Genomic DNA, 21,424 nt, shown 5'->3' with positions numbered 1-21,424 from the left:
GCCAATGTGCCAGGTTTGCTTGAAACCAATGGTTTGGAATCCTCTAAAATGATCGAAGTGGGCAGCCAGAGAAGAAGCAGACAGTAAGCCCTCAGGAAGGAGCAAGAGAAAAGGAGGGAAAGGAAGAAGGAAGAAGGACGAGGAGGAAGCAGGGACACCACCATGCCCCCCTGGCCTCTCAGTGCATAAAACTGAACCAGAGACCAGGCCCTGGGGGAAGCTGGACACAGACGCAACCCACGAGAAGTTAAATAAACCAAGACAGACATGGAAACGGGGTAGCCATGCGAGATCCAGGACATGGGAAATTGCTGGAGGGTCGACCTCAGTGTGGAGAGGGTGCAGCAGAAAAAGAAGTGATATCGGGGCTCCTGGGTGGCTTAGTCGGTTGAGTGTCTGACTTTGGCTCAGCTCTTGGTCTCATGGTTTGTGAGTTCAAGCCCCACAGTGGTCTCTGTGCAGACAGCTCAGAGCCTGGAGCCTGCTCCAGATTCTGTGTCTCCTCTCTCTACCCTCCCCTGCTCACGCTCAGTCTCTCTCTCTCTCTCTCTCTCTCTCTCCCTCCATCTCCCTCTCCTTCTCCCTCTCTCTCTCTTTCTCAAATTAAAAAAAAAAATAAGCAAAACATGACACAGAGTGGACAGATCCACAGGGGGAGGAATGGGAGCTGACACCACTTGTATGGATGTGGCTTCAGGCTTTGCCTTCTCCATGGAAACCCGAGGAATGAGGCAGTTCTCTAAGAAGCGCATCTGCCCGTGTGAGACCCCTGGAAGGATGAAATCATCCTCCCTTCTAAGACTCTGGAACGTAGATCTGTAGATAGCATGAATGGTGAGAATAAAAGGTAACCATGCACGGACCAAGGTGTGGAAGGCAGAATATTTACCGTCAAGGTTATCCATATCCTTACAGTCCTTCCTGACACATCTCTGGTTCAGATTTTCCTTAAAGAGCTGCTGACCTACCAGGGCGAAGATGCTGAGGCAAAAGAGGGTCAGGATCATCACGTCAACAAGCTTCTTCACAGAGCGCAGCAAGGCCCCAACGATGACCTTCAGACCTGGGGAGGAAAAGGACCAGGGTGGGAAGAAGCCCCCACTCACGTCTACAGCAGACACAGGCAAAGGGCGTGGAGCGAATGTCCAAGGCCTCGGGTGCCACCCGACTGCAGGCTGGGACTGTAAACTAGCCTGGCCCAGGATTCTGCTGCCCCGGGTTCTGGTTCTAACTCTGCCAGAGCAGTCACGTGCCATTGGGTGGGCGCCAGTCGAGGGCTCAGCCTCTTCCTCCCGCCCTGTGTCTGTGACGGGGTTGCTCCGCAGGGCGAGTTAGAAGACGGAACAGAAACATCCCATATAGGCAACTTGGTTACAGTTGTGCAGACAACGCACAGCTGGGGGTCCCGTGCAGCATTAAGGCCACAGTGAGGCCACCCAAGAGGAGGACACAGAGCTGTATTTAACGTTCAGTGGTCACTACCAACCACAAGCTCCGCAAGGTGCCATGAGACCTCGCTAAATCAGGGGGCAGGGAGCTAGAAGGAGGAGCTCTTTCTGGACTCAGATAATGAGAATATTCTAGGGCGGGGGGAACTCGGATCACTACTTCTAATAGGGGTTTTTTTAATTCAAGAAATATTTACTAAACACCTACTGTGTCCACGGCACTCTATAGGCTGCCAAGTTTCAAAATAAGGACACCATCCTTGGTAGGACGGCAAATGTTTAAAATCAGCTTTCTGGGGAGGGGAGAGGGGGTGTATGTGCAGGGAAATTCCCATCTGTAGCATTTACAGCCTTCCTTGTTTGCAGAATTGCGCAGCAGATCCCTCTTCTCCCTCCGTACAGCCCTCCCATCCAGCTGGTTTCAGGCTAAACAGCACGACGTCCCCGGATGCAGAGCTGGAAAAGGATGGGCACGTTCTCCTGCTGCGGAGCCAGAACAAGTCAGCCCCAGCCCATGACTGAGCCAGGGGCCCCGCTGTCAGCACAGGTGGAGAGATAAACAACCAGACAGGACTTACAGTGTGTGGGATGGCACAAAGTGACAACGTTTCCAGTGATCAGTGTAAACCACGACGGGTAGACTTGAGAACGGAAAGTGGCACCTAACAGGAGGCCAAAGCGGCAGCAAATGACTTTCCCACAAAGTGCAGTGCCGCATAAGGAGGAGGCTTCAGGCCAAGCTGGGACATTCACCGTGTCCCCAGCGGCAGCCAAACAAGTGGACGCTTCAACCTTACCTAAGCCCGACTCGCATCTATAACAACATGTTTGAGTCTTCTCCCAAGCAAGAAGATTTGGCTGAAAGACGGCTGGGATGCCTGAATAATTTTTACAAAGTTCCTTAAAGGATCATACCTCATGCCCTTACTTCCAGAAAGTATCCAGGGATCTCATGTGTTTCATGGGTCAAAACAGAGACTATGGTCACCTGTTTAGAGATGAAGAAGGAAACTCTACAGCTGCTAAGTGACTGTCTGATGTATATTTTACCCATAGGAAACACAAGGCACTGAGCCCCTCACTTAACTTGGGAAACCAAGGCCGACCTTGCAAAAGAGGAAGAAAAGAAGGAGAGGGGCAAATCCTACATAAAGCGTCCTTGACTGCCAGTTTACCATTACGCGGCTGTTTTTCTGAGGCTTCAAAAAATAACCAACCCACTGCCTCTTTTTGAAAGGATCCAAATTGCCTAGCGTTTTGGTGGGGGAGCTAAGCATTGATAGAAGAGACTAGAAGGGAAGGGAAGAAGAAGGGGCAAGGGAAGGACTGCAGAGAGGGAAAATTTTTTAGTGAAGAGGGTTTACAGTTAATGATGACTCCATCTGGCTAGTCACTCGGGCCAAGAACCTTGACTCACTCCTCCACACCACCTGATCCTAGAGCACAACCGTCTCTCCTCTTGGATTATGACAGTGGCCTCTTGTGCCTCTGTTTGAGTTCTCTGAGAAGCAGACACTCTGGAATGAGAACTGCATGGGATGTGTTGGGTGACATGCCCGTGAAGAAAAAGGGGAAGAGAGCACAGCTGGCAGGGAGAGCCTCGGGCCGTGACACAGCGCTGACAGCTGGGAAAGGAGAGTGGGAAGGAAGCAGGAGTGGACAAGAAGAGCCACTGCGAGAGAGTCGCAACCTGGCTGCTGAGGAGCCCCTGAACTAACGTCTCCCACTAGAGGGGGCCCATGTCCTTCAGCAATGGGCCTGCACTAGGCCCCCTGACATGCGGGAAAGCATGATCTTGGCATGGACACGGATGCAGTGGTGAATCCAGAGACGTGGCAGCTGGGATCATTATTCAGCTATGCTGCCCGCAGAAGATCTGAGTGACACATTTCCATGGCGACCACCATGTCTCCTATCTGATTTCCCTGCTTCTGCCTTTCCTTCCCTTCGCTCTATTCTCCATGCAACAGCCAGAGCAGTCCATTTAAAACCTGTCAGATTAGATGAATGGATAAATAAGATGTGGTAAATGTAAATACACACACACACACACACACACACACACACACACACAGGAATATTACTCAGCCATAAAAAAGAACAAGAGTGCCATTTGCAACAACACGGATAGACCTAGACGCTCAGTGAAATAAGTCAGATGGAGAGAGGCAAAGACCGCATGATTTCACTGACATGTGGAATCTCAAAAACAAAATAAATGAACAAACAAAACAAAATAGAAACTCATAGATACAGAGAATCGACTGGTGGTTGCCAGAGAGGGGGAAGAAGGAGGATGGGCAGAAGAAGGGGAGTGGGAGGTACAGGCTTCCAGTTTTGTAATGAGTAATCCGTGCAGAAGAAAGGCACAAAATAGGGAATAGAGGAGCCCCTGGGTGGCTGAGTTGGTTGAGCATCCAGCTTTTGATTTTGGCTCAGGTCATGGTCTCACGGTTCATAAGATCGAGCCCCGCGTTAGGCTCTCCCTTGGCAGTGGAGAGCCTACTTGGGATTCTCTCTCTCTCTCTCTCTCTCTCTCTCTCTCTCTCTCTCTCTCTGCCCCTCCCCTGCTTGCACTCTCTCTCCCTCTCAAAATAAATAAACATTTAAAGAAAAGAATAAGGAATATAGTCAATGGTATTGTAAGAGTGCTGTATGGCGACAGATCGTAGCTACGCTTGCGATGAGCTCAGCATAGTTTATAGAGCTGTTGAATCACTATATCGTGCACCTGAAACGAACGTATCATGGTGTGTTGGCCAACTTGCATAAAAACAAAGCAAAACAAAAGCCTTGTCAGGTCATGTGACTCCTCTGCCCAAAGCTCTCCCATTTATCTCACAGCAAAGCCCAAGTCCTCCTAGTGCTTACATACCTCCCGCCTTCACTAGGGTGGTCCACCTCCACCACCTGGCCCCTCACTCTGTCTGCTCGGCGCATCTGTATCCTTTCTATTCCTCAGTCTCAGCACTCCTAGCTCTTGCCTGTGCTCAGGACACTCCTTCCCATACACCCGCTTGTGGGACTCTTCTCGCTGCCTTCAAATCCACTCCCGTACGCCCTCCCCAATGACACCTATCCTGATCACTTTATTGAAACCCACATCCTGTTTCCCTGAACCCACGGCTTCCAGTAGCCTTCCTGTTGGTTACTTTTCCTTTTTATTTTTCCATGGCACATAGCACTTTCTAACAGGGCAGGTAATTACCTATTTATTATAGTTATTGCTCAGTATCTGTCTCCCTACTCCCACTCAGAATGTAGACTCCCTGAGGGCAGGGACCTCTGTGTGTTCACTCACTGATATACCCCAAGTAGTTAGCACAGTCTCTAGACATATGAGGTGCTCAAAGACACATTTGTTGAATGATCAAACAAATGAAGAAAGCAGAATTTGTTTGGTTTTGGTTTATACGTCATCTTGAGAAACGTTTAACGTACAAGAACATTCCTCCCACTAAAAGGCAATGCTGAAAGTCAGACTGACTTACCTGAAACCACCGAAATTGCTTTCAAAGCTCTGAACACCCGAAAGGTACGTAGGGACGACAGACTGATGCCACTGGCCCTGATACTTGGTGAGTATGATACAAACCTAGAAGACAAAGCACAGGAAAAGCCTGGGCCTACTCAGTCCTGCAGCTGCGCTATGTATCTCCACGTGGGCCACAAATAAACGTGGCCTCAGCTCTCTGTCCACCAAGGTGAAATCTGGGGCCTCACCTTCTTGGCCCCACCTTCATCTCAGGGTCTGTAGTATCGTTCTCCATAGCTGGGGGCCACAGATTGCATGGGAGGCTGTTCTCAGCTAATTTTTATATTTGGACATAGATTAAGATCCCTTGGAATAGTCCGTGCAGTTGTGGCTACAGCTATCGATAAGAGAAATCAATCAAAACATGTATTGACTGACTACCGGGTTCCAGGCCCAGTGCATTTACGTAAGGTCTCACTACGTGGCCAAGCCCAGAAGGAACCCAGGCAATCTGACTCTTGAGCTCTCACCACTGCACTACGCCACCTTTCAATAGCCAAGATCACCCAACCGTTGAATTTCAAATGTAAAACTTGGGAATTAATAGCATCTACCTCAAAGGGCTTTTGCAAATACTAAACAGGAAAGCATAAGCAAAGTGCTTAAGACGATGGCTGGCACAAATTAAGTAATGTTAGGTTACTATTATTGTGCCAGTGATGGGCCGTAGCTTTTCTTGTTCTTCATTTTGACGACCCTGTGTCATCATTCAGATGCCAAACTGATGCCCTTTCCTCCGGGAAGAACTTCAATCCTCACCTCATGTCATATACAATATACACATAATAATTAACTCAAAAGGGGCCATGGACTTAAACATAAGGGCCAAATCTAGAAAACTTCTAGAGGAAAATGAGGAAAACTCCTTGAGAGCTTGCAGTAGCCAAAGATTTTCCAGATTCCGTGGTTCCTCCTACACGTTCTGACAGCCCCATACATGCCCAGCTCCTGTCCCAGCACTCACCCTACCAGATTGCAATGGTTGTTAATTTTCTCTCTTCCCATCTGGACTGTGAGCTTCAAGAGGGTGAGAACCATGTCTGTTTGTTTTGTTTTGTTTTCATTATCACAACCCTTGTATCTTGCACAGAACTTGGCCCATCACAGGCCACTGTTTGGGGAGTGAATGGCTGGAGGAAGGAGAGCATGAATGTGGCCTAGAAATGGATTCACGTGTGGAGGCCTCTGGCCAATTGGCTGCATGATGCTGTTCAGGGCCAACCCACGCTGCACTCAGAGCTCTAGGCATTATTAGGACATGCTTAGCTACTCACATGGACCCACAGAGACCCCTGGTGGAAGCCAAGGAGCTTCTTTCCCACCCCAAGTCTCCTCAATAAACATCTTTGACATTCTTACGCTGTTGCAATGACAATGGAGTCCAGCCAGTTCCATGGATCTCGAAGAAAAGAAAACTCATCCAGAACAAAACCTCTTGCCAATATTTTTATCAAAGCTTCAAAAATATAAATCCCAGTGAAGACATACCTGCAAAGTAAATCATTCAGAACAAGAAGGAATATGGTAAGTGATGGGAAAAGCAGAGAGGCCATCTGTCTTACCTGGCCTTTATGTGGTTTTTTTACATTTCAGTGTGACGTTTAGCATTCTGATTTTCAGCAAACCCGAGTTCAGAGTGGCAAGCATCGTAAGCAAGTTCTAGTAGTCAGAATTTCTAAGCAACAGGCCCACAGATAAAGTTGTAAGCTGCTGTTCAGTGCTTAGTTCCATGGCCACATTCTTGAGAGTTGTTTTAGCAACCTGGGGCCTTGGGACGGGGGTTGTCACTGCTATTTTGTCATCACTATTCTAGAATTGTCACTTTGATGTACAGAAGGGGATGATGGCAAAGAAACAAGGAGAATAAACGAAAAGGTTAAAAGCTGGATCTTTCCATAGCCCATGTTCGTGGATCAGAAGACTTAATACGGTTAAGATGTTTGTACCACTCAAAGTGATCTACAGATTCAGTACAATCTCTATCAAAATCCCAATGACATTCTTTGCAAACATAAAAACATCCATCCTGGAATTCATACTTCGGGACCCCAAATTTTAAGGGTCCTTGAAAAGCCAAAATGATCTTGAAAAACTTGGAGGTCTCAGATTTCCTTATATCAAAACCTGTCACAAAGCTAAACTAATCAAAACAGTGTGGTGCCTGTATAAACACAGACATATAGAACACTGGAATAGAACAGAGAGCCCAGAAATAAGTCCTAACATATATGGTCATATGATTTTCCACAAAGATGCCAAGACTATTCCATGGAAAAAGGATAGCCTTTCAGCAAATAACGCTGGGAAAGCTCAATACCCATATGCAAAAAAATGAAGTTGGACCCCTACCTTACGCCATGTATAAAAATTAATTCAAAATGCATTAAATATCTAAGTGCAAGGGCAGAAACTATAAAACTTCAAGAAGAAAATATTTGTAAATCATATTACTGATGAGAGGTTAATATCTAGAATATACAAAGAACTCCCACAACTTAACAACCAAAAAAATCACACCATATACAAAAACAAACTTAAAATGTCTTAAAGATCTAAATGCAAGAACCAAACCATAAAATTCCTAGATAAAAACTTGGGCGGTAAGCTTTCTGACACCGGTCTCAGGAATATTTTTTTGGTTCTGTCTCCCCAGACAAGGATAACAAAAGCAAAAATAAACAAATGGAGCTACATCAAAGTAAAAAGCTTTTGCACAGCAAAGGAAACATCAACAAAATGAAAAGGTAACCTACTAGGGGTGCCTGGGTGGCTCAGTCGGTTAAATGTCCAACTTCGGCTCAGGTCATGATCTCGCAGTTCACGAGTTTGAGCCCTTCACGCCCGTGTTTGGCTCTGTGCTGAGAGCTCAGAGCCTGGAGCCTGCTTGGGATTCTGTATCTCCCTTTCTCTGTTCCACCCCACTTGTGCTCTATCTGTCTGTCTGTCTCTCTCTCTCTTTCTCTCAGAGATAAACATTTAAAAAAAATTGAAACAGCAACCTACTAAATGGGAGAAGATTTGCAAATGATATATCACATGGGGGTTAACATCCAAAAAATATTAAAAAAAAAAAAACTCATACAACTCAATATCAAGTGAACAAATAATCTGATTAAAAATGGGCAGAAGACCTGAATAGACATACAGATTGCCAACAGGAATGTGAAAAGACATTCAACATCACTGATCATGAAGAAAATGCAAATCAGGACCACAGTGAGATATTACCTCACACCTGTCGCAGTGAATATTATCAAAAAGCCAAGAAACAAGTGCTGGCAGGGATGCAGCAAAGGGAACCCTTGTGCACTGTTAACGGGAATGGAAATTGGTGCAGCCACTGTGGAAAACAATATGGAGGTTCCTTCAAAAATTAAAAATAGAAGTACCATATGATCCAGCAATTCCACTTCTTTTTTTTTTTAATTTTTTTTTCAACCTTTTTTATTTATTTTTGGGACAGAGAGAGACAGAGCATGAACGGGGGAGGGGCAGAGAGAGAGGGAGACACAGAATCGGAAACAGGCTCCAGGCTCCGAGCCGTCAGCCCAGAGCCTGACGCGGGGCTCGAACTCACGGACCGCGAGATCGTGACCTGGCTGAAGTCGGATGCTTAACCGACTGCGCCACCCAGGCGCCCCCAGCAATTCCACTTCTGAGTATTTATCCAAGGAAAGTGAAAACACTAATTTGAAAAGATACACACACTGCCATGTTCATTGTAACATTACTTACAATAGCCAACATATGGAAGGAATCTAAGTATCCATCAATGGATAAATGGGTAAAGAAAATGTGGTATATGTGCACAATGGAATATTATTCCACCATAAAAAAGAATGAAATCTTGCCCTTCATGAAAACAAAGATAGACTAGAGGGTATCATGCTAAGTAAAATTAGACACAGAAAGACAGATACTGTATGATTTCACTTCTATGTAGAAACTAAAGAGCGAAACAAAACAAAACAGACTTCTAGACACAGAGAACAAACTGATGGTTGCCAGAGGGGAGGGGGTTGGGAGATGGATGAAATAGGTGAAGGGGATTAAGAGGTACAATCTTTCAGTTATAAAATAAAGAAGACATGAGGATGTAATGTACACCATGGGGACTACAGTCAATAACACTGTAAAACTTTGTATGGTGACTGGACTTATGGTGATCATCCCATAATGTATATAAACTTTGAATCACTATACACCTGAAACTAATACAGTATTGATGTCATTACATTTCCATAAGAAGATTTTAATTAAAAAACTAAGTTTAAAAAGAAACAGCACAAATCAAGTAACCTAATTTAAAAATGGCTAAATGACTTGAATTAGACGTTTCTCCAAAGATGACATCCAGATGGCCAACCAAGCACACGACAAGATGCTCAATACCACTAATCATCAGGGAAATGCACACCAAAACCACAGTGAAATATCACCTCATACCCATTAGGATGGCTGCTTTCAAAAAAAAAAAAAGCCTCAGAACATAACAAGTGTTGGTAAGGATGCAGAAAAACAGAAATTCTCGTGCAGTACTGTAAAATGATGCAAACAGCCATGGAAAACACTACGAAGGCTCTTCAAAAGAATTAAAAATAGAATTACCATGTGATCCAGCAATCCCACTTGTGGGCATGCACACAGAAGAACTGAAGCAAGACTTCAAAGAAATAATTGTACATGCACGTTCACAGCAGCATTATTCACAATAGCCCATCATAACCCTTAATGTCCACTGATGGATAAACAGATCAATGGGGTACATACCAAAAAATATTATTCAGCCTTAAAAAGGAAGGAAACCCTGACCCAGGCTACAACGTGGATGAACCTTGAAGTCATTCTGCTAAGGGAAATAAACCAGGTGCAAAAAGATAAATACTGTATTATTCCACTTAAGTGAGGCGCCTAGAGCAGTCAAATACATAGCAACCAAAGGTAGAATGGTGGTTGCCAGGGACTGGAGGGGAGTTAGTGTTTAATAGGCACCGAGTTTCAGTTTTGCGAAATGAAAAGAGTTCTGGAGCCGGATGGTGATAATTGGTTGCACAACTATGTGACTGTAATGTGTATTTTACCACAATTAAAACAGTCTGTTAAAAATGCTGGGTCTGTCCGTGCGCACGTGGGCACACGCACACCAACAGGTTCCACTTTGGGGACAGAAACAATCAATTCAAACAATCTGTTGGTTCACAGTAAAAGAAATGGACCTTTTCTGGTAGAACATCCAACCACTGGCAGCCCACAAAGCTAAAGAGCTAAGATCTTGGAAACTTGAAAAATCCAAAGTAGCCAAATCCAAGGGCAGAAATGGTTATGAGCTGCTCTCTGCTTCAGCCCTTTTTTTCTAAGCTGATCACCTTTTAGGTGACAAAAGAACATAGCAGATTAATTCATGTCTGCCCTGAAATACCGTTTTAAAAAAACAGGCATAATTACAAAGTTAAGGGTATTTTGGGAAAAGCTGTAATTGCAGATTTGTGGGATTTTGCAAATCTCCATCTAGGTCTCAGGCAAATGAGACAGCAGCCCTTGACTGCCATTTCTACCTAACCACCTGGTCTCCCACCTCCCACTCCCAATATTGCCTGGCCAATAGAGGGACAGGCAGACCCACCATGCTATCTGATATGGAGTACAGCCATGCCCACCACAAGGAACAGGGCTTGGGAGCTCCATGACAGAGAGATCCCAACCCACCAGGCAAATGAGGCCCTCTGGAGCGTGTCACTGTCAGTTCAAGCACGGTTAGGGTATCCAATCAGGGCCATGGGTGGTGTCCAGGTAGGTTAAGAGAACACCATCGCCTGATCCTAGGGCACTTTGGCATTCATTCTCTGAGAGCTATAGACTTGGAATCAATTTCCCATTTAAAAGTTTTCTAACCAAAGGACACTGACAAAATTAGAGAAACTCTCCCCCCATGGGCCTAATAACTCAGTCACATGCCTTCTTTTGTAAAAACATTTTCAACCTCCTCCTCCCGCCCTCACTTTTATGCATCCATTGTCAGTACAAATGCCACCAGGAGACAGCAGCAGCTTCCCTACAGCCTAGACAAGGGTTTTTTCATATCTTTGCCTTATGGGTCTTTTAGTAGTGAAAATGACCTTTGAGCAGATTAGCATCCAATTGGGCCACTGCTTTCCATTAATAGGAAAAAGAAGACTCATTGCATCTCACTAGAAGAGCCGAGCAGGCTCAGCTACACTTTGACTACAAAGGCTTCCAGAGACACTGCAGTAAATAATGAGCAACTCCTCCACTCTCAATTAGCTCCTCACATGGAATAGCCAACTATCTAAAGGGGAGACCATTTTCCCCAGTAATATTGCCCAGGATCACTTCTATTCTCAGCAGTATCCATGCCCCTTGCTTCAAGGCATAGCCCCAAGCTCACTGTCCTTAACTAGACCCAAGTCCCACTTAACGACAGAGAAGGAGCAATCACTAAAAAGTAATGCAAAGAAGTAAATCTAACAGAAAAACAGTAGAGATTTAAAATGAAATACTAAATATGCCTGATTAACAAAAAAGAAGGTAGGAATGGAAGAACGATAGAAGAGGAAAGGAACAAAAAACAGATGAGAGCAACAGAAAACCAATAGAAAAACAGCAGACCTGAATTTAAGCATATTCATAATTACATTAAATGCAAATGAAATAAATATACCATCAAAAGGCAGAGATTAGAAAATACACTGCATAAAAAACAAAAGCCAACTATGTGCTCTTTACAAGAGATACACTATAAATACAAAAACACAAAAGGGTTGAGAGTAAAAGGATGGAAAAAGATATACCATGCAAACAATGAGCCTAAGAAAACTGGAGCAGCTGTATTAACCTCAGACAAAACAAATACTAAAAGGAATATTACTAAAGATAAAGAAGGGCATTTCATGCTGATAAAAGAATGCATACATCAGAAAGATATAATAACCATAAATCTGTATGTGCCTAATAATAGTGCTGCAAAAATATATAAAGCAAAATTTGCCAAAAATGAAGGGATAATAGACCAACTCACAATCATAGATGGAGATTTCAAGCCTCTCCTCAGTAATTCATAGAAGTACTAATTGAAATGGCAAAAGGATAAAATATATAAATGACACTATCAACCACCTTAACCTAATAGGACTATTTACAGACAATCATATCAAACTGCAGAATCCACATTTTTTCATGTACACATGAAACATTCCCCATAGAGCCATAAAATAAGTTTCTCCTAATTTCAAAAGATTGAAAACTTACAGAGTATATCCTTTCCACAGAATTAAATTGGAAATCATTAACAATAAGGCAACTAGAAAAATATAAAATATTTGGAAAAAAACACACTTCTAAATAACACATGGGACAAAGAAGTAATCACAAGAAGTAGGGAATGTTTACCCAAAAGGTAATAAAAACACAACATATCAAAATATGTGGGATGAAGCTTTCTTTAGCAGTGCGTAGTGGAAATTTATAGCTTTATACAATTGTACAAGAAAAGAAGAATGGTCTAAAACCAACTATTTAAGTTTCTACCTTAAGAAGCTAGAAATAGAAGAGCAAATTAAGGATGAAATTAATAAAGACTTTGAAGCCTTCATATATTGCAGGAATGTAAAACAGTTCACTTTGGAGAAGTTTGGCCATTTCTTACAAAGTTACTCACTCATATACTTCACATATATGTCACAGCAATTCCACTCCTACGTATTTATCCAAGGGAAATGCAAACATATATCTACAAAAAGACTTTTACTTACCTACTTAATTAATTCAATTTTTAGAGAGAGAAAAAGAAAGAGCATGAGCAGGGTAGAGGGCAGAGGGAGAGACAGCATCTTAAGCAGGTTCCTCACCCAGCACAGAACTCAACATGGGGCTCTGTCTCACGACCCTGGGATCATGACCTGACCCCAGATCAAGAGTCAGATGCTCAACCGACTGAGCCACCCAAGTGATCCCCATAAACAGACTTTTATACAGAAATGTTCTTAGCAGCTTTATTCATAATGGCCAAAACTAGAAACAACCCACATGTCCATTAACAGGTGAATGGGAAAACAAATTGTGATATGCTCATACAAAGGAATACAACTCAACACCAAGGAGGGGAAAAGCTAGTGATACAAACAACAGCACAGGTGCATCTCAAAACATGCTAAGTGGAAGAAGCCAGATAGGAAAGTATGGTATCATATACATTATATGAGTCCATTTATATTAAATTCTAGAAAAGGCAATACTGGTCTAGAGCGACAGAAGGCAGATCAGTATTTGTCTGGGGTTGCGAGTGGGGGTCAAGGGATTGACTGCCAAGTGGAAATTTTAGAGTGTCTGGAATGTTCTGTACGTTCTGTATGTTGACTGTGATGGTTTCTATCACACAGTTAAGCTAAATATGGGATAAAAATATGTGAATAAAATAAGTGATTTCTTATTATTCTCTCAATTATTCAATATATTCCTGAAAGACTAAAGCAGCAAATATGTTCAATTAGAAAAACTAGGACAACATTCTCTTTGATAAGAGAATACTTATCAAAATACAGAACTTTCTAAGTTGAAAAATTAACTTGCATTACTGAATAGCCAACTAAAAATTACGAAAAGTTAATATTTCAATTATAGGAAGAACTCACTCAAACTCACCAGGGAAAAAGCAAAAATGATACATGGGAAATGGAAATATTGTTAACTCCATAAATTAACAACTATCCCAAACCTTCTGGAAAACATTTTGTCCCCATATGTTTTTCAAGCATTGCAATGTACTTTTGATCTAGTAAACCCATTTCTAAGACTCTACCCTAAGAAAAGTAATCATTTTTGAAAAGTAGCTTTATGCAAAAAAGATGCTTGCTGCAGTGATATTTATAGGAGTAAGATACTAGAACGGTTAAGTAAATTATGGTTTATTCACCTGATAGAATGTTATATTAGCATAAAAGCAGATTCCTATAAAGCCTCTATAAACACAAAGAAAACCTCTTAAAAGCTAGACATAAAAGTTGTAAGTGCGCTGCTTATTATTTTGGAGGTCTTTAAAAATAATTGTTAAAAATATGCGTACCAAACTAAAATGGACCCTTCCGACATTTGCACTGGGAAGTTGGGACCATGGGCGACTTTGTCTTTCTCTGTATAGCTGAACTCTGATCTAATCACAGGTCGTTTAGGCGTATTTGTTCCAAACCTTAGGTCGGGTGAGCGCGGGACAAACACTTACTCGGCATTGTCGGTATATATGTTGCTGTTGTCCTTCCCACAGGCGGTGGCCATGAACACGCAGTTGATGATGACGGTGCAGATGATGAACATGCTGAACAATGTAACCGCTGTCTGTTAAGGCAGGTACACTTCAGGGTGGCCCGGGTCATCCGTCACGGTGGAGGCTGCGGGCATACCTCCAGGCCCCATTGGCTGCAGGTGCAACCTGTCTGCGGACGGTGCGTGTTGGCGGGCGACCGCCCACACCTGTCCCCTCCCCTGAAGAACGGTCCTCAGCCAAAAGGCAGCCCCTTCACCTGGAGGGCTACAACTCCCTCCCTCATGTCTGACTGACTGAGACGTAGAAAAAAGCTGGCCCTCGCTTCCAGGTGGGCTTCCTCTGTGACGTCATCGGTGCTCCAGAGCTCCTGGTGGACTCCAGCCGATGTGGGCTCAGCTGAGACCCTATCCTTGTTTGTTCCTCTTTCTCTCCATCCTGCTTCCCTCTTTCCTTCTCCAGAGGGCAACTCCTCTACTAAGTCATCATTTAGTATTAAATAATTAAATAATAAAGATGGGCGGGGGGGCGCCTGGGTGGCTCAGTCGGTTCGGAGTCCGACTTCGGCTCCGGTCATGATCTCGCGGCTCGTGGGTTCGAGCCCCACGTCGGGCTCTGTGCTGACAGCTCGGGGCCTGGAGCCTGCTTCCGATTCTGGGTCTCCCCCTCTCTCTGCCCCTCCCCTGCTCACGCTCTGTCTCTCTGTGTCTCTCAATAATAAATAAACGTTAAAAAATTTTAAAAATAATAATAATACTAAAGATGGGGATTAAATAAGAATCCCCATCTCAGATTCTGCTTCTAGGGAAGCCAACCTGAACAGTTGTTCCTTCCCATCCCCCCAGTACTTCAATACATGTACCAGTCCATGTCTTTCTGACCTCCCCCAGTCTAAAACTGCCTGGCATCTTCCACCACCCCCTGCACACAGCAGGAATGCTCAATAATCCCCTCCTGTCTTTATCCTTAAGACTGAGGTTGCAAACTCAAAGCCTTAAGAGTCTCGGGAGTCCTTTATTTTATTTTATTTTATTTTATTTTATTTTTTAATTTTTTTTTTCAACGTTTATTTATTTTGGGGACAGAGAGAGACAGAGCATGAACGGGGGAGGGGCAGAGAGAGAGGGAGACACAGAATCGGAAACAGGCTCCAGGCTCCGAGCCGTCAGCCCAGAGCCTGACCCGGGGCTCGAACTCACGGACCGCGAGATCGTGACCTGGCTGAAGTCGGACGCCCAACCGACTGCGCCACCCAGGCGCCCCTCGGGAGTCCTTTAAATGGGTAAAATGGGCCACAGAGAGGGGTGGAGAGGTGGTGAAGCAGAGCTTGCATGGACCCTCTAAAACAGGCAGTGGTTCCTCACTACACCGATTTTTGCCAGCTAGGACTATAGGCTGAGCCTTGAGAGAGGTTCCGTTTTTCAAAAGAAGCCAGAAATCTGGACTTTCCACATTACAGAGTGTTTCCATAAAGCTTTAAATTCTGTCTAGGTCCGGGGTGCCTGGGTGGCTCAGTCGGTTAAGCGTCCGACTTCAGCTCAGGTCAAGATCTCGCGGTCTGTGAGTTCGAGCCCCGCGTCGGGCCCTGGGCTGATGGCTCAGAGCCTGGAGCCTGCTTCCGATTCTGTGTCTCCCTCTCTCTCTGCCCCTCCCCCATTCATGCTCTCTCTCTGTCTCAAAAATAAATAAAATGTTAAAAAAAATTTTTTTTTTTAAATAAAAATAAATTCTGTCTAGGTCCAACACAACACCGTTAGCAGCTAAATACAGAGACAGGTAGATGGTTTGCCACCTTTGTCTGGGCCCCAACTTAGATGTTCCTTTCTCCAGGAAGTCCCCCTGGATGCCTCCAAAGCACAGCGGTGCCTCTCCACACTACCGCTCCCAAACTGCCCGACCCACTGAAGAAATTGCCTGCCTTTTGGCCCGTCTCCTTCTGAGGCCACAGGATCCCAGGGCAGGGCCAAGCCTTGTTCACACGCAGTAAAAGCACAGCCCCCGCCATGCAGCCACAGGCACTCTGCCATTATTGGTTCCAAGAATCAGCTCCTTCCCCTCAGTCTGGGGCTCTGGCACTTTTCACATGACCTGGACTTGGCAGAAGATGCAACGAAAGGATATGAATGGACTGAGATCCTAATGGCTAAACTTCGGATTGGATTGAAAGGCCCAAATATGAACAAGGCACGATTGGCACTGAAGCGATAGATGGTCCTCTTTTTGTTCAACACCATAAACGTCTGCGAAGACAAGCAAACAAATGCCACAAGAATTACATGCAGTGACGGAACAATATTTATCGCGAGTTAGTTCATTCAGAGGAAATTCAGTGGGACCGCGGACTGAGGCGTGGCTTGGCTTATCATGATCATGACAGTTTCTGATTGGGCTACTGTCACTCTGTAGCCTGAGGCACTTTCCAACCAGCCCACGCTGTGACTCTGGACACCAGCAAAACCCTTCGTCTTGTATCTCCGTCTAGAGAGATAAGAACTAGGAGGGAACTTGAAGAGATGGGGAGTAGTATTGAACATTTACATTCAGCAGATTATTTTAAATTATTTTGATTACGAATAAGAGCTTCGTAACAAAGGTTAGAACAGTCAGGGACCCGGGGAGTCTGTGTTGCTGTACCTGAGCAGTTCTACGCGAGATAGTCTGCCGATCAATTCCAACCTTGAGGATCTTCAACAGAAAAAGTCATCAAGCTTCCCAGACTTGCTCTCCCATTCTCCCCACTGATGTATGAGCAAATCTGCCTCCGGTTCCCAACTGGTGGGGGAGGCCCTACAGAAGGCGTCTGGAAATACATGTGGGTGTTTTTGGCTGTCTGTCACAACGACTGGAGGCCCTACTGGTCTTTAGTGGGTAGGTTTAGGGATGCCGAACCCCGGACAGATCTGCTAAGTGGTACACTGTCCCATCCAAAATGCCCACTGGGCTCCACTGAAGACAACACCAGACGTGTGCCCAATTCTTCCTGGGACCTAGGAATGAAGCAGTGCCTGCAGAAGAACCCATCACTCACAGGGTCTCACATCAACCCCCCGAAACCTCCTTCTTTCCATTTAGCTATAATCTGGCTGTCCCCTTACATGTCCCCAAGGCTGTTGGTTACAAAAGCCTTCACAGAATGAGGGTCATTCCTGTTTCCCCATGTCTCTGCTCCTTTCAGATCTGCAAAAGTACTACTTGGCATGTAATCCAGTATGTTCTTATACAGGAAAGACAGGCCTTGTCGCCAAGGCCCAATATAGCAGGGTGGGTGCTGCCTTGGCTGAGGTACCAGAACTTCAGCCACTGCCAACCATCAACCTCCCTTTGCTGAGTTGCTGGAACTTACTTGTCTGCTGGCCATCTGGCGGCAGGAAAAAATGGGGCAGGATATTTTCTGTTGCCTCCATAACAAAAGGAAATGGGCCACAGGCTTCTCTGAAAGCTATGAGCTCAGGAGCCCAAGACCCACTTTAGGGATTCTGGGCCCTTCCTTCGGCTAGAAAGACAATTTTAGGGCAGAGAGCAAACCCCTCCTTGAGGCAGGTCACCCCAGATTAATAGGTGGCATGATATGGCTCTGTCTCTGTGCCCCTTGATATTTTATTAATGCCATCTCTCCCTGCTTTAAATATTTCAGCTAATGGTGTATTTAACTATACTCACCAGGGTTTAAATTATTAAAATGATAGGTACCCACTCCTTCTGTCTTCTTGCTGACATATCTCCACCCCTCTCTCTGTAGCTCTTCAAAATGGAAGTTTCAAAAGACAGGAAGTGGCCTTAGACTATCGAAAGAGCCCTTGGGCGCCTGGGTGGCGCAGTCGGTTAAGCGTCCGACTTCAGCCAGCTCACGATCTCACGGTCCGTGAGTTCGAGCCCCGCGTCGGGCTCTGGGCTGATGGCTCGGAGCCTGGAGCCTGTTTCCGATTCTGTGTCTCCCTCTCTCTCTGCCCCTCCCCCGTTCATGCTCTGTCTCTCTCTGTCTCAAAAATAAATAAAAAACGTTGAAAAAAAAATTAAAAAAAAAAAAAAAAAAAGAAAGAGCCCTTGGGTTTAGGGCCCAGCTTCATCCCTTACTGGTTGCTTGACCTGTCATAATCCACTTCCCCATCCAGTCTTTGGATTCTCATTTATGAGGTGGAGGGCTAACTATCACATATACCTCACATGACTGCTGAGAGTACCAGCCATGCGGGGTCATGGGTGTGCAGAGCTCTAAAAAAGTATCGTGTCTTCTAATTTAAAGGGAGAGCCCAAGCTGAGAAGAGATAGATAGTCCTAGAACATTCAGCCAGGCTGGAACAGAACCTGTCCTCCCAGGACTGTCTGCAGCATACCAAGCTGCCACCTGCTCCAGCCTTGAAGCAGAAGACCTCCAGAAATTAATTCGCATTTAACAACTCTGCCTCCAAGAAGCCCCTGGGATTCTGGGGCATAAGAAGAAGGAGAAATAGTGGGGTGTTTTCGTTCCTTCATCTCTCTTCTTCTTTCTTGTCTTTCCCACTCACACCCCACTTTCCTCTATACACACAGTTCCCATTTGGTCTGGTAACCCTAAGTCTGTCCCAATGCAAGGTAACATACCAGGCAATATTTCTCTGGAGAGATCGATTTCTCATGGTTGCCAGCAGAGAATGGTCTCAGCATCTCATATTTCTAGGACTTCTACCCAAACTTCCTTCCTCTCTGCCCTCAGTCTGGTGAGGTGGGTTTTCCATTCTCTGCTGGATCACACAATGGGATTATTATGGCAAGGTCTTCTGAGCTTTTCCGGATGGTCTGCAGAGGACCGTCCTCACTGTCCCAGGCTTCCAAGCAGCCATCAGAGGGGCCCAGAGCTCACATTTCCTCACTTAGGAGCCCCTTTAAAGAACTTTTACTAGAATTTCCCTGCAACAACTATATTCAGGTAGGTTAAATAGTAAGCCTATCACATATCAGCATGGGATTTATGCAAAATCTCCACCTGCCCACTTGATTACCATATTCTTGAACATCACTTATTGAACTTCTATTATGCATCATGTTGGCATATGGTTCCAACCTCCAGAATTCTCATTTAATAGCCTAAAAAGCCTATAGCTGGGGAGCTTTTCAAGGAAAACTTACTACTGAATTGGACATTCCTGGACAGTGATATTCATCTCTCATATCAGTATAATGCTTTACAGTTTATAAGTGCTTCCGTGGCCTGTCCATGTTGTAGGAAGCATGCTTTATTCCCATTTTACAGATTAGAAGAATGAGGATTAGGGATTTATCCAAAGTCAAAAAGCCAGTCACTTAAATGGCCTACACCTAATTTTTCTGACTGCTAGTCCAGTCCTCTTTCCTGACACCATTTATGTTTTCTCTGTTTTCCTTTTAACCTTCCTGCTGCCCCCTGGACCTTCTCTTCTTCGCCAAGACATGCATTACAGAGAGAAAAATGAAGACTGAAAGAGGGTCTCAGGACTATGGAGGCAATGACAAGTGGTGATAGCAAAGGAGGACAGACACCCCTGCAAACCCCAAGATCAATGTTTGGAGGTTCTTGTGACACCGGTTATAACTGCATGGCTAGAACACCCCAGAACCCCAGCCAACTACCTTATGATTTCTGTAGAACGGGTCCAAGTCTTCCAGGGGCCTTGCTATCAGCTCATGGGGAATGTTGCCATAGAGTTTGGGCAACTTCCTGGAGACCTTTAGGTCAAGCTGAGGCCGAGGCTGGGGTTCTGCTGGTGTCTGGTCTTTGCACTTTTTTTTCTCCTTTTGGATGGCAATCCGCTTCTCGATTGTAGCCAGGGTGTCCGAAGTGAAGGGACGGAAATTTCGTTCATCTGGAAAGATCACCGGGTAGCACCTGTCATCCATTTTCATCCTCGGGACAGAGATAAGCAGCAGATCCTCAGAGAGCTCTGGAAGATAGAAATCACACAGCCTGCCCTGGAATTCTGCTCCTTAGGGGTGATGTCATGGGGAGCTATAAGATTGGGTGAGGTGAGGGGGCTTGGGAGCTCACTGATTGTGGGGCAGGCCAGCAGAGGTGACCACCATTGTGGATACAGCAGGAATTCTGGGCGCAGGGAAGACCAAAGCAGGCCATCATTCCTGGAGGACCTAGATATAAGTGGAAAGTTAAGTTCGGGAACAGTGGGCAGAAGAAGCCCAGTCTCTAAAATTGAGACCCAAGCACTGAGCAACACAGTAAGACTAAACCAGCTAAACTACTGAAATGGGGCCTGCAGATGGTGACTAAGTGGCCATAGTGTGAACAGGAGAGGAAAAAATAGGGAATCAAGTGGGACATAAGTATGAGCTGCAAAATCAAAACTATTAAGTGCACACATCTTCTCACATTTGGTCAGCAAAGTTCTTAAAATATGATGAAATGAAACAAAAAGGCCATAAACACAGGCAAGAACATTTACACTAACACCTCTGATTCCATGCCAACTTTCTTACTTCTGAAACCCAGACCTGGCAGAAGTAAGGATCCAAGAAAGCAGAAATGATTTGCCAACACTAACGGGGTCACTCTACCATGGGATAATAGCTGTACTGGCCCCCATCCCTGACAACCCTTCTACAAGGACTTTCTCTATAGCTTCAAGCTTAAAAGTAGGCTCTGAAAGGGGCACCTGGGCGGCTCAGTTGGTTAAGCGTCCAACTTCAGCTCAGGTCACGATCTCACAGTTGGTGAGTTCGAGCCCCGCATCGGGCTCTGTGCTGACAGCTCAGAGCCTGGAGCCTGCTTGGGATTCTGTGTCTCCCTCTCTCTCTGCCCCTCCCCTGATCACTTGCGCTCTCGTTCTCTCGCTCTCTCTCAAAGATAAGTAAACATTTAAAGAAACAAAAAAGTAGGCTATGAGGCAAGGCAGTAGGGCTCATGTTAAATGCCTTTACTTCCCATACCATGCATCGTCTTCCTTTCTTATTTACCTGAATACCAATCTACGATTGACTTCCAAGGCACTCCAGAGAATTACGAGTAATCCAGCATAGCACTGGTTTGTTCATTCAGCAACCACATGCGTGGTGTCTGCTCTAAGAACAGTGGTAGGCACTAATGGAAAAACACAACAGTCCCTCCTCCTAGTCCTACAAGTTATGCTCTCCTGGTGTAAGTGGAGAAGACAGATAAAAGGCAGGAAATTATAAGAGTAAGACAGATGCTGTTACAGGGAG

At 45.0% G+C, this 21,424-nt stretch overlaps 1 protein-coding gene across 1 annotated transcript in view; it reads right to left on the bottom strand.

Annotated features, from left to right (window-relative positions):
- The window catches only part of SCN11A (sodium voltage-gated channel alpha subunit 11), an 86,073-nt gene extending 65,152 nt beyond the window's left edge, over positions 1–20,921 (bottom strand). The window contains exons 1-6 of the mRNA XM_049628990.1: positions 19,844–20,921; positions 16,379–16,497; positions 14,219–14,320; positions 6,343–6,471; positions 4,940–5,043; positions 890–1,063 (exon numbers count right to left, since the gene is read on the bottom strand). Coding sequence (XP_049484947.1) covers positions 890–1,063; positions 4,940–5,043; positions 6,343–6,471; positions 14,219–14,320; positions 16,379–16,497; positions 19,844–20,116 — 901 coding nt within the window. The 5' untranslated portion in view covers positions 20,117–20,921. The remainder of the gene's footprint in view (positions 1–889; positions 1,064–4,939; positions 5,044–6,342; positions 6,472–14,218; positions 14,321–16,378; positions 16,498–19,843) is intronic.
- Between the last annotated feature and the right edge of the window lie 503 nt (positions 20,922–21,424).

This window comes from Panthera uncia, chromosome C2 (genome assembly GCF_023721935.1).
Source record: "Panthera uncia isolate 11264 chromosome C2, Puncia_PCG_1.0, whole genome shotgun sequence".
NCBI lineage: Eukaryota > Metazoa > Chordata > Mammalia > Carnivora > Felidae > Panthera > Panthera uncia.
This window is presented reverse-complemented; position numbering and strand designations above follow the sequence as displayed.